Genomic DNA, 12063 nt, shown 5'->3' with positions numbered 1-12063 from the left:
GGGGCACAGCAGCAGAGGTGGGGCTTTCGGGGGTGGTGCTTCCCTACAGAGAAGAGGAGCTGGGTGTCTGGGGGAGACGCACCGGCCCTGCAGCTCCCGGTGCGCCAGCTCCAGCGCCCGCATGTTGGCCTTGAGGTCACGGTGCCGGGCCAGCAGCCCCTCCAGCTCGGCCTCCTGCCGCCGCTGCAGCTGGGCCAAGGCCTCATGGTCTCGTAGCAGGGCCTGCTGCTGCCCGCGGGTCTCCTCCTGGGACTGCCGTGCTGCCTGCACCTCCTCCTCCAGCACCCCCAGCTTCCTGTGCAGCTCCTGGCCCTGCATTTCTAGTACAGACTTCTCAGCCTAGGGCAGAGGAGTGAGCAGGGACTTGGGGGTGGAACCCCAGGCCAGAAAGGGGGTAAAGGAAAGAGAGCGAGGCAGAGGACAAGGAGAGCGAGCTGTCGAGGAGGCACAGGGCTGGGGTCGGGGCAGCGGGCAGCGGAAGGCAGAGGTTAATGAGCAAGGAGAGGGGACGGAGATCACGGAGACAGGTGATGGTGGCAGGCTGCGGAGGGAAGGACGAGAGGCACGAGGCAGAGGTAGGACAGATGGGGCTGCGGGGGGCAGGGAAAGCAGTAGGAACTGATGGCCGGCTGTGGAGAAGATGGCTGAAGACAGGGCAACATGGACGCGGACATGCTGGCTGGGGGCAGGTAGGAGGGGGTAGGAACAAGGGAAGGAGGCAGGGTCAGGAGAAGGGGCGGGTGGAAGCGGGTAGGGGTGGGGAGGAGGAATGCAGAACTGGGTGGCTGGGGTCAGGGAGCACACACACGTGACTGGGGAACAGGAAGGGACAGCCGCTGGGAGCCGGAGCAGGAAACAATTCAAAAGGGGCAGGGGGCGGTGGTAAGTGGGCAGAGACGGGGTGGGGCCAGGGCAGCCTGCCGTCACCCACCTGCAGGCGACTGCTGTACTCCTGTGCCTGCTGGCTCTGCAGCAGCAGCTCCTGGGCGCGTCCCTTCAGGCTGCCCAGCTGCCCCTCCAGGAGCTGCAGCTGCCCCTGCAGAGCCGCCTTCTCGGCCACCAGCGTTGCGTTCTGCCCAGCAGGGAAGAGGATTAGCAGTGGCCAGGCTACTGCCCCCCAGCCCTGCCCCTCGTGCCCGCCACGGGCCAGCACTCACGCTGCGCTCCACCTCAATGAGCCGCCCGCTCTGCGCCTCCGTGACCCTCGGCTCTGCGTGTTCCCGGGGCTCCGGCCCCACAGGGCCCTGGCGCAGCTGCAAGGAGAGGCCCTGGGAGGTCACGCAGGCCAGTGGCAGCACTTGGGAATGGCACAGGGACCTGAGCCAGTGGACCCTTAGCCCACAACCCTCCACCCCAGGTGCCTGCAGCTCGTCACCTTCCATCCTGCCCATGTCACCTTCTCTCGGTTCTGCAGCCGGCGCCCTTGCCCGTGCTGCTTCTCCTGCACATGTTAGGGCCCCTGCTCTTCCTTAGGGCCCCGGTGTCGACATCACTTTCTCCAGAAAAACTCCCCTGGCCACGCCCACACAAGCCAGCAAGGCGGTCTGCTCGGTGCCCACTGGCCCATGGCACCATGTGATGGTTGCCTGCTTCCCTGCCTCTGTCCCGGGTAAACTGTGAGCCCCCTGAGGGCAGCGGCCTGGTGTTGGGCCCGGCACACCCCCGTGCTGAGCGCTGAGCCACACGCTGCAAGGGCATCGGAAAGAGCCACGGTAATTAAGCTCACTAGGAAGTGGTGGGGCCCGAGCGAGAGAGCGAGAGAAACATAGCAGTCACCTCAGAGCAAAGCCATCAGGTTCTGTCCGTTTGAAGAATGGGGAGACAAGGCCCCCAGAAGACCACCAGGCCCAGGCAGAGTCAGCCTGCCTTTCAGTACAGAGCTCCCTCCAACAGGCCCGGAAAGGGGGCACAAGGCGAGCAAATGGGACAAGACCAGAGGGGGCGCCAGAGGGACCGGAGGGAGGGTGGGATGTGGCCCCCAGCTCGCAGGCGGCAGCCTCACCTGGTACAGCTCCTCCTCCAGCTGCAGGGCCCTCTTCTTGAGCTCCATCAGTGCCTCCTCCTTGCTGGTGGCTGCCGCCTGCAGCTCAGCTTCCAGCAGCTTCTCCAGGCTCTGGTACCTGCCCGAAGCAGCTGTGTCATCTCCCCTCCCCCAGCCCTTGCCTGGCCCCCTCTGCCCCTCGGGCCAGGCCGGCACCTCTGGTGCTGGAACTCTTGTTCTTGCAGAAATTCCTGGCGCTCCAGAGCCGCCTGCTCCAGCTCAGTCTGCAGTTGTTCCAGCCGGGCCCCCAGCTCCTGGCCCCGCACTACGGCCTTCTCTAGCTCCTGTGGGCGGGCAGAGCAGGTTCAGGGCCAGAGGGACAGGCCGCCACCCTCACCCAGGTGCAGGGGACGGCCAGATACAGAGGCCTGAGAGTCAGGAGACCAGGATTTCTACCCTTGCTCTGTCGCCCTAGACAAACGTCTTTAACCCTTTGGGCCTCTACGCCCCCATCTGTAACATGGGAGCCAAGCCTGGTCCCCTTGCAGAGTGGATATGCTGGGGGTTGTAAGCTTGGTGGGGTATGAGGGAGGCCCCAGGGCCAGAAGTCTGAGACACTCGTTGGGCAAGTGTCTTCACCTCTCTGAGCCCACGGTTCCTCGTGTGCCCAGTGATGGCTGGACGCGGCCTACGTGCTGAGGCCACACTGGCCATGTGAGGGGAAAAGGCGCACAGTGGAGGCAGGTCTAGAAGGCACCCTTGGCCACAGGGGATGACCACAGAAGACAGGAAGTTGGTGAGCACCAGGCCTAACCACAGTGGGGGCTGGGAAGGGGAAGGCAGAGATGCTGGAACCAGGCGGCCTCTGGCAGTTGGGCCACACCACTGCGGAAGGGGGCAGGAGGCCCACTTTGACCTCTGGGCCCCAGAGGGACATAGGCCAAACCACTCTTGAGGTGTGGCAGGGGCCTTGGCACAACAAAACCACAGGGAAGGGCCAATACTGGCCAGCTGCCTGCCAAATCCTGCCTCTGGAAACCAACGCTACAGTCTTTGCTCTGGTCTTCCTGGCTTAACAAACCCACCAGGGCCTCCCTCCAGAGCTAATGCACTTCCAGACACCCTGGGCCACTGCTTATCACTGAAAAAACTACAAGTCCCATGATGCTCTGCTGCTGGCCACCACTAGAGCCCAAGGGCTGAGGGTAAGAAAAATAGTGGGACAATGAAAGACACTTGAACCTCAGGCCAAATCTTTGCCATTCCCTCCTCCAGGCCCTGGCCACGACCTTTACTGACCATGCACTGCACCTCCCGTCCTCCACCTACCCCAGGAGGCCCCCATGGACAACTCCCTCGGCCCCTGGTTCCCTGACCTCCCCGTGGCCGGCCACCACCTCCTGCATCAGACCCAGTTACCACCAGGAACTGCTCCAACCAGGAAATCTCACAAAATTCTCCACTTTCTCCTCAGCCTCCTCCACCCTCACCTTCACTGCCCCAAGCTCTCTCCATTCTTTATCTTACAGCATCCTGTGGGGCAGGTTGTTTTTATTCCGGTTTTAGAGGTGAAGACACCGACACTCAGAGAGGTTAAGTAACTTGCCCCAAGCCACACAGCAGGTAAGGAAGGGATCAGGGCTATAACCCGGGTCTGCCTGACAGCATCTCAGTCACAGCCTACGGGCTCTCAGCTTTACCCTCTCACCCGCACCCCCAATTCTCACCTTCCCCAGGCTTGCCCTGCACGATGCCTAACTAACCCCATCAACCCAACAGTGTATCCCTCACTCCGCTCCACTGGAAGGGGTCCCAGAGCCAATGACTCCTCCTTTCTGAACCTCAGTATCCGCGTCAGTGCATGGATGATACTGGAAACCGCTCGGCCGGAAGATCTGATTCCTGTCCGTGGCACACCCTCCCCAAAGCACTGGGCCCCGCTGGTCCGAACATCCTTCCCATTGCCTCATCGTCTCCTCTGTTTCCCCTGAGGGGCCTCTCAACACGTGGCCCTGACCACTCTGCTTGCTTTAAACCCTCGAGTGGCTCCCGCTGCCCTCATGAAAAAAGCCACAACTCCTTCCTTCTCGTGGAAGGAAGATGAAGCGCTGCCCAATAGGCACCCTGCTTAACGAACTCTCACCCCGCTCCACTCCCCACCTCACACTCCACCCCTACCACTCATGCTTGCATCTCCTCCCAGCTCACTGCCATTCTACCCCCTCCTCCAGGAAGCCTTCCCTGACATGCCCCAGCCTGAGGTCAGTGTGCTTCTTGGATCCTCACGGTTCTGTCTCCACCCCAAACTGGGAACGCTTCTTGAGTATCGGCATGCTGGCTGCCTGGTACAAGGCCCGGCGCCAAGGAGAAACCCACAAACATGTTCAAATGAATAAATAAAGGGGTTTCCAGGCCTCTCTCTCCCGCCTCCCATCCTGGTCCAGCCAGCCTCATCTGCCACCTGCTTCATGGGCACTGTCTCCTAATGGCCTTAGGTCCCTGCACACCAAGGTGACCCTCCTCAAACCCAGACTCACACAGGTCTGCCACACTCTTGGGTGGCTCTCCCTGTCTGGGAATGGAGCATTAGCACCTAAAAAGCCGGCCCAACACACCTCTCCAGCCCCATTCCCCCACTCCTCCTGGGCCCCCGAGCATCCTGAATGCCTTCAGGTCTTTGCACTGGCTGTTCCCTCGGATGAAATGTCCTCCCCCATCTAGTGGAACCTTGACCGTTCCTCAGAATACTCCCCGAAATCTCCTTGCCCCAACCCTGGCATCACCTCCCCTTCTCACAGGCTCCCACGCACTTTGCTCTTCATAAGCTACATGTCTTGAGCCTTTGCCCAGCATGAACTAGGCCCTGATACCACTATCTCCCTTAGTCTTCCAGACCTGCCGAGGCAGCTATGACGAGTACCCCCATTTTACACCCCATTTTACAGAGAGAGGCATTGGTGTGCCGGCGGAGTGAACTGCTGTGGTCAGAGAGCCAGGATGCGCACCCAGGCATTCTAGCTCCACGCCCACACTCTTACCCCTTCCTACGACCACCCTATCAGAGGCAGAGGACGTCCACCCCTGCCCCAGGCCAGGCATGTCTTTGGAAGGCAGAAACGGCCTTCGCCTTTCTTATCTCCAGTCCCAGCTCGGTGCTGGGCACTCAGTGGCCGCTGACGGAATGAATAACCCAGAACTCCAGCCGCTGGCCTGGAACCCCATTTCCTGACCCTGGCCATGAGCGCCCACATACCTCCTTAAGGGCCTGCCTCTCCTGGCGCTCCCTCTCGGCCTCCTCCAAGTGCTGGCGACCTTCGCTCTCCAGGACTTGCAGCCGTTCCTCAGCCGCCTCGGCCCGGGCCCGCAGCCTGGGTCCCTCACGCTCCCACTGCCTCCGCTCCCGGCCCGTTGCCGCCAGTGCCTCCGCCAGCGCTTCACGCTCCCGGGACGCAGCCTCCAGCTCCCGTCCGGCTGCCTCCACGGCCTCCCGCAGCCGGGCCTGCTCCCGGGCCTGGGCTTCTGCCTCGCGGTGGGCCTCGGCCTCTGCCCTCCGAGCCTGGGCCAGCTCCTCTGAGAGGCGAGCAGCCTCCATGCCTCGGGCCTCCAGCCTCCGGGCCTGGGCCTCCAGCTCAGCTCGTAAGGACTCAGCCTCTCTCCTCAGCCGCACCACCTCCTCCCTGAGGGCCTCCTGCTCTGGGTCACCACTGGCCGGGACCTCCCCTGGGACTGGCCCCTCCAAGGTCTGGGCCTCGGGAGCCCCTTTGGGCTCCTGCTGTGTTTTTTGCGGGGCCGGGTCCCCGACCATCCCCTCCAGCCTTTGTTCATGCTCTCTGGCGTCTGTTTGCCCCTTGGGTAAGTCCAGCCCCTGGCCTGGGGTCTTCTGCTTCTCCAACCGAACACAGAGGCTGGGCCCCGAGGGTCCAGACTTGCTCTCAGGGACCTCCTTTCTTAGCCCCTGGGCCTCAGGCACTGACTCCCCAGTCTCTCCTCCCAGCAATAGCTTTTTGATCTCTGGACCCTGAGGTGAGGTCACAGAGGCAGAGGTCTGGAGAGGGCCTCTGGAGCCAGCCTTCTCTAGAGACTCCTGTGTCTTTACAGCAGGGCTTGACTTCTGGAGCATCAAGTCTGAGGTCTGGGGAGCCACGGCCACTGTCTGGAGGGTCCTCTCCATCACCTGAGAGTCTGAATCAGATGTCTGGGGACACACAGCTAACTCCTCCAGGGCTGAGTCAGATGCCGGGGAAGCCAGGTCCAAGGCCTGGGGGCCTTTATCCCCTGATCGAGGGTCCGAAGCCTGCGGGCCTTCATCTCCCACTTGGCCAACCAAGCCCTGGGGGCCATGATCTGAGGCCAGGCAAGTCTGGGGAACCACAGCCAGCTCTTGAACCATGCAGGTCTCGCTCTGCTCCTCCAGCAGGGGGTGCTGAGGGCACATGAGAGGGATGGTCAAGCCCAGAGGAGGCCACCAGGAAGGGCCAACTGGGATGTTTGGAAGAGGGGACTCACCTGGACACCTGGCTGCCCCTGCAACACCTGTAGCAGTGCTCGAAGCTCCTGATTCTCTCGTTCCAGGGTCCGTAGCCGCCCAGCCTCTGCTTCCCTCACTTCGTCATGCAGTGAGGGGGCTACTCCTGGCAGGGGTGCTGGGGTGTGCGAGATGAGGTCAGGACTCCTCCCCACCCTTAGACTTGCCACACTCGCTGTCTCCTCACCTATAGCCCTGCACCCCCAAAGACCTGGAGGAAGGGGATGTAGTCATAAGAGCCCCCCAGTCCCAGCCCCTCCGCTGGGGGCCCACTCACCCTCCCTGGGAGAGCCTGGGGGTGGCTCCAGGCTCCGCTGAAGCTCCAGTTCCAGCTCCACATTCTCCTCTGCCAGCTGATCCACCTGATGCCTCAAAGAGTCCAGCTCCTGAGGGGGAGGGCAGGGTCAGATGAGCCCTCCCCACCACGGCCAGGCCAAGTGTGTGGGCTACAGGGTCACTGGAGGAAAGTAGGAGTAGGGGTCACAGGGATCACCGGGGAACCCTGGGGTCACAGATCAGGGGTCCCTCTGGCAAGCTCACCGCGTGGGCCTCACCCAGCCGGGTCCGCAGAAGCAGGTTCTCGCGCTGGGTCTCATGGAGCCGGGCACAGCGCTCTTGTGCAGCCTCCAGCTGCTCCTCCAGCAGTGCCTTGGAGGCCTCCAGAGTCCCTGAGAGCGCCCGCTCCTCCTGGGGTGGGGAGGGACAGAGAGCCGGCCTTGCGATGCTGCCCCCAGCACTCCGGTCACAGACCCCGCCTCCACTCCCCGCTCTGACTGCACACCCCTGGGGCTCTCTAGGCCCCATCTCTCCCCTCCATCTGCCCAGAGGGTCGCTCCAGGTACCACTTCCCCAGCACCTGGCCCCACCTTTCTACCATGCAGGCCCTGCCCCTTCTCCCCAGGAACTGCCTTCCCGAGTGGCATCCTTCTAGGCCCTACTTACCGGCCCCCACTGCTGGGAGCTCTCTCCAGACACCACCTCCTCCCCAGGACCCACCCTTACCCACAACCCCACCCTCCCCCTCCATCTGCCCCGTCCTCCAGAGGGCCTTTCCCCAGACACCACCTCACCCATTTTGCCCAGCTATGCCTGTTTTCTCCATAAAGCCTGACCCCCTCTTCTCCAGGCCCAAATTCGCTCCTCAGGCCCATCCCATCCCCTGCAGGACTCCTCCAGACACAGCCCGTGCCCAAGCCCCGCCCCCTGCGGCCCCGCCTCCCGACTCACCTCCAGCTGGCCCTTGCAGGCCTCAGCCGCCTGCAGCCTCTCGCGGCAGCGTCGCAGCTCCTCCTGCAGGCGGGGCAGGCGGCCGGCCCGCTCCCGCAGCGTCTCTGCCTCCTCGCGGTACAACTCGGCCCGCTTGGCCTGTCCCGACAGCGCCTGGGCCTGGGTCAGGTGGTGCGGAGATGGGAACGGCCAGCCTCAGGCCACAGAGATTGGGGACAGGAAGGAGTGGGGTGGAGAGAGGCAATGGGCCGCGGGAGGTATGGGGAGAGGAGTAGAGATTATGACAATGGCGGGAAGCATCTGAGCGCACCTCCTGGCGGAGCCTTCGAATTTCGGCCTCTAAGCCCTGCACCTCGCCCTGGGAGTCTAGCAGCAGTTCGGCCTTCTCCTCCCTGGAGGAGAGACGCTGGAGAGGTCTGGGGACTCGCCATTCCCAGCCCTTCCCAGGCCGCATCACACGCATGCCCATGGGGCTGGGCCCCTCTCCCCCAAGACCCTTCACAGCCTTTTGCACTCACAGGTCTTGTCGAAGGCGCCGCAGCTGGGCCTTGGCGTTGGCCAGCTGCAGGGCCAAGTGGTGCGAGGGGCCCTCCAGAGGAGTCCTAGCCGGAGCAGGCACCAAGGGGGCGGGCTCCCGCTCTAGCAGCAATTCAGCCAAACGCTATGGGAGGGCAAGGGTCAGGGGTCAGAAGGAACCCATCCTGTGCCCCTCACATCTGCCCCCAACCACCACAAGCTGAATCTGGCTCTTGCAGCCCTGCTGGCCCAACCCCAACTCCACATCTGGGCCTCCATCCCCATCTTCCCGACACAGCTGGGTCCCCGTAGCCCTCCCATTCCTCCACCTGGCCCTGGATGCCCCTGCTGCCCCCCACCTGGGCCCCCACATCACGCTCCCGTGCCAGTCTCAATAGTGTCCCCATCAGGCTCCGGGACAGCATCTCCAGCTCCGGAGGTGCCAGCTCCCCAGGCTCAGGCCCGGCCAGCGCCAGCACCGTGCCCGCTCCAGGCTGAGTCACCTGGGAGGGTAGGGAGAGCAGTTCAGCCTAAGAAGTTGGGGGGCATGGTGTCCCCAGGTGATGATGCCAGTCCAAAGCCGTACCTCCTGGATGACAGCAGCCAGCTCGCTCTGGACCTCCAGGCTGAGGCCCTGGATGTGCCGGATGAAGAGTTCCCGGTGCTCGCACTGCAGGGAGACATGGCGGGAGGCTGGCACGGGAGTCTCCTACCTCTGCTGCCAGAGCTGAACCCTGCCCTTCCCTCCCGGGCTCACCTGCACCGACGCTCCCAGGAGCAGACGAAGGATGCCTTCCAGCTCCTCCACCGCCTCTTCTGCAGGGCACAAACCACAAGGGGTTAATGGGTCAGGGGATGGGGTAGACGCAGGAAGGAGTGGTGGGAGAGAGCACCTGAGAAGGGGTCAAACCCCAACGTCTGGAGGTCTGGGGGTGGCGACAGGATCAGCAGCTGCAGTTCCTCCTGGGGGTGGAGGGGGCAGGAGATATGAGGGGAGGGCCTTCCCCCAGGGGGGTCCCAGGCTCAGCCTCCCCTTCTCGACCCCTCACCTGGTAGAAGTCCCTCAGTCGGCCCCACAGGTGGTTCAAGTTCTGCACTCGCGCGGCTGCGGGACCATTATGGCTGCTGATCGCCCGAGGGCCCCCTCGGGAACCGGGTACACTGTGGGCACAGGGGAAAGGGGGGAGTGGGGGTTGACAGAGGAGTGGAGTAATCCATGACCTGCCTCCCCTCAACCAGGCTCCGCCCCCACCCTCAGGCCCCGCCCTCCAGTCCTTCCCGGCTTTTTCCCCTCCGACCCCTAGGCTGGCTGGCCCCTGATGCCCCTTACATAATGCCCAGCACCCGGAGGAGAAGAGCCCCATCGCTGAGACGCAAGAACCTCTTCTCTGGACAAAGGGCCCCCTCTTCTTCCTCCTCCTCTTCCCCATCTGGCTCCTCCGCCTCTCCCACCAGCCCAGCCAGTCCCAGCACCTGTGGGAAGCAGAAACAGGTCAGGTGGCCCAAGTGGGAGCCCCATCGGCCGAGTGAATCCTGAACCCCTCTAACCTTCCCCCTGAGCCCACACAGTCCCCTCCTCACCAAATCCCTGAAGGTCTTTGGCCCCAGCGGTCTGGACCCCTCATCCTGCCCCACAGCTGCCTGGACTTCAGCCCTACGTTTGAGTCCACTCCCATCAGACACCAACTCTGCTTCACCACCCCCACCCCAACACCAGCCCCTCCCTACTTCTCACTTCCCCTCCCCAGCCCCCTTCCACCTGCCGCCTTACCCAGGTGGCCAGGCTCCCATTCAGGAAGTCACTGAGTCTGGGCCCCTTGCCCCTGTCCATGATAGGTCAGGGTGTTGGTCCCACTGTGGCAGCTGTACCTGCCCAGAGAGGAAGAGGAAGTCCTCGGGTGGGAGATCCCGGGCCCAGCCACAGACACCCCGTGCAGCTTCCTCCTTCCGGGTGGGGGCGGGCCTGTGCACCCCCAGAGTCCTGCCTTGGCCCCCACGTAGCCACACCGCATCCTCCCAGCATCTCTGGCAGGGCCAGAGAATAACAGTCGGGCCAGGGCCCCCAAGGAGCAGGGCCCACAGCTCTCCCGGCTCGATGGACAATGGCAGATGAGTCCTCCATCTCTCTGGGCTTCCGTCTCCCAACTTGAAACCAGAGAGGGAGACCTCGGCCTTGCACGTTTCAGGGCCTCTGAGGGAGCTCCCATCCTTGCAGGGTGAGTCTGGGGGCCCACACCTGCATCTTCGCATTTGCCACTCCCCTTCCCCTTGATGTTTCTCCAGCTGATCCAAGCTTCTGCCCAACCCCTGAAGCTTGGCTCAGATGCCACCTCCCTCAGCAAGCTTTCTCTGAATCCCACCTTCTCCCTATTCTGTGCGCACTAGACTCAGACAGGACGTCTGGGTCATGGGCAACTGACTTCCTGGGCCTCAGTTTCCCATCTGTAAAGAAGTGGGTGGGACTCCAGCCTCTGAGGGAAGCGGTTCAGTGCAGAGACCAGCAGCATGTGTCTCTCAGACAAACAGACCTGGCCTCTCCGTTCCCCCGCTGCTCACTACGGGCCTCCGTTCATTCTTTCATTCACCTGCTCCATGCGGTACATGGCTGGGTACTGGGATGTAATAAGCCACATTATCCCTGCCCCCGGTATACTGGGGACACACAAAAAATCACATACACACTCCAAGTGTAACATTGCAGTGGTACAACATGTATGGATGGGGCAGGGATGTGACTTGGGGTGGCCAGAAAAGGCATCTGGAGGGGACTCGATGATGGAGCTGAGATCAGGGATGACCAGGTTAACTAGGCAAAGAGAGAAGGAAGGAAGGGCGTTCCAGGCAGCAGGAACAGAATGTGCAAGGGCTCTGTGGCAACTTGAAAGCATGGCCAAGGTAAAGTTCAGAAGTTATTTGTGTTTCATCAATTCTAAAACATTTTATTTCTCACATTTAAATCTCTGAAGCCAGGTTACATGGTAGAGTCACTGTCTGGCTGCAGTCCTGACATAGTTGTCATTGCCTGTGCGTGCCCGCACTTCAAAAGCATCAAACCTTGCAGCAAGAGTGTCAGCTGCTTGGCAGAAAACCCCAGAGGCAAGAACAAAGAACTCTTTAACCCCAAAACAGTAGGAACCCTTGGGGAGGAGAACAAGACTTGTCAGTAACACTCCCAAAGCAGAAGTCGATTGCAAAGCTGGCTGAAGAGCCAGCTCGGATAGCCGTTGTTGTATGGTTGTCTCCCGGATTGTCGGAAGGACTGCTGGTCTCCAGCACTCTCGATGGCTCACAGGAGGAGGTGGCCGTGGAACACACAGACATCATGCCTGCCAGATTCTAAATGTGAAGTTTTCCAAACACCATGAACAATTTATTTTGCTTCCATTTTCCTTTTTATGTGTACGTCAGAATTACATATGATGAGTCTACAGCCATGCCACCCTGAACAAACCCGATCCCGTCTGATCTCAGAAGCTAAGCAGGGTCAGGCCTGGTTAGTACTTGGATGGGAGACCACCTAGGAAGACCAGGTGCTGTAGGCATAAAAAATAAAAAGTAAGGGATTGTAAGATGACAAGTTTCTTGCAATCTGTGAGGTCAACCAAGGGTTGCCTTGCCTAAAAAAAAAAAAAAAAAAGAATTATATATGATGAGAATTTGTATCTAAGTCAAAAAGAACTCTTTTGGGAGGAGATTCTAGTGATGAAAGAGCCTTGTGACATAGTTAACTGGCAGCAATTTTTTTCCTTAGTGGGATCTTTTGCAATCGATGACATTTTAGGTTTGATGAAATACGGGGTCATAAGAACAACCG

The 12063-nt window shown here is 61.3% G+C and overlaps 1 protein-coding gene and 1 non-coding gene across 2 annotated transcripts in view; one reads left to right on the top strand and one right to left on the bottom strand.

The window, feature by feature from the left end:
- CCDC88B (coiled-coil domain containing 88B) overlaps positions 1–10128 on the bottom strand; it is a 14374-nt gene extending 4246 nt beyond the window's left edge. The window contains exons 1-19 of the mRNA XM_023535818.1: positions 10021–10128; positions 9580–9722; positions 9299–9410; positions 9143–9212; positions 9007–9065; positions 8836–8919; positions 8609–8752; positions 8252–8394; positions 8044–8125; positions 7734–7892; positions 7047–7193; positions 6784–6892; positions 6488–6624; positions 5235–6404; positions 2198–2325; positions 2003–2120; positions 1158–1253; positions 932–1072; positions 48–339 (exon numbers count right to left, since the gene is read on the bottom strand). Of these exons, the coding sequence (XP_023391586.1) occupies positions 48–339; positions 932–1072; positions 1158–1253; positions 2003–2120; positions 2198–2325; positions 5235–6404; positions 6488–6624; positions 6784–6892; positions 7047–7193; positions 7734–7892; positions 8044–8125; positions 8252–8394; positions 8609–8752; positions 8836–8919; positions 9007–9065; positions 9143–9212; positions 9299–9410; positions 9580–9722; positions 10021–10080 (3394 nt within the window). The 5' untranslated portion in view covers positions 10081–10128. The remainder of the gene's footprint in view (positions 1–47; positions 340–931; positions 1073–1157; positions 1254–2002; positions 2121–2197; positions 2326–5234; positions 6405–6487; positions 6625–6783; positions 6893–7046; positions 7194–7733; positions 7893–8043; positions 8126–8251; positions 8395–8608; positions 8753–8835; positions 8920–9006; positions 9066–9142; positions 9213–9298; positions 9411–9579; positions 9723–10020) is intronic.
- A 1544-nt stretch (positions 10129–11672) lies between these two features.
- On the top strand, positions 11673–11791 carry LOC111745016. The gene has a single exon (XR_002782450.1). It is a non-coding gene; the product is annotated as a 5S ribosomal RNA (ribosomal RNA).
- The last annotated feature ends 272 nt before the right edge of the window (positions 11792–12063 follow it).

This window comes from Pteropus vampyrus, unplaced genomic scaffold (assembly GCF_000151845.1).
Source record: "Pteropus vampyrus isolate Shadow unplaced genomic scaffold, Pvam_2.0 Scaffold144, whole genome shotgun sequence".
NCBI lineage: Eukaryota > Metazoa > Chordata > Mammalia > Chiroptera > Pteropodidae > Pteropus > Pteropus vampyrus.
This window is presented reverse-complemented; position numbering and strand designations above follow the sequence as displayed.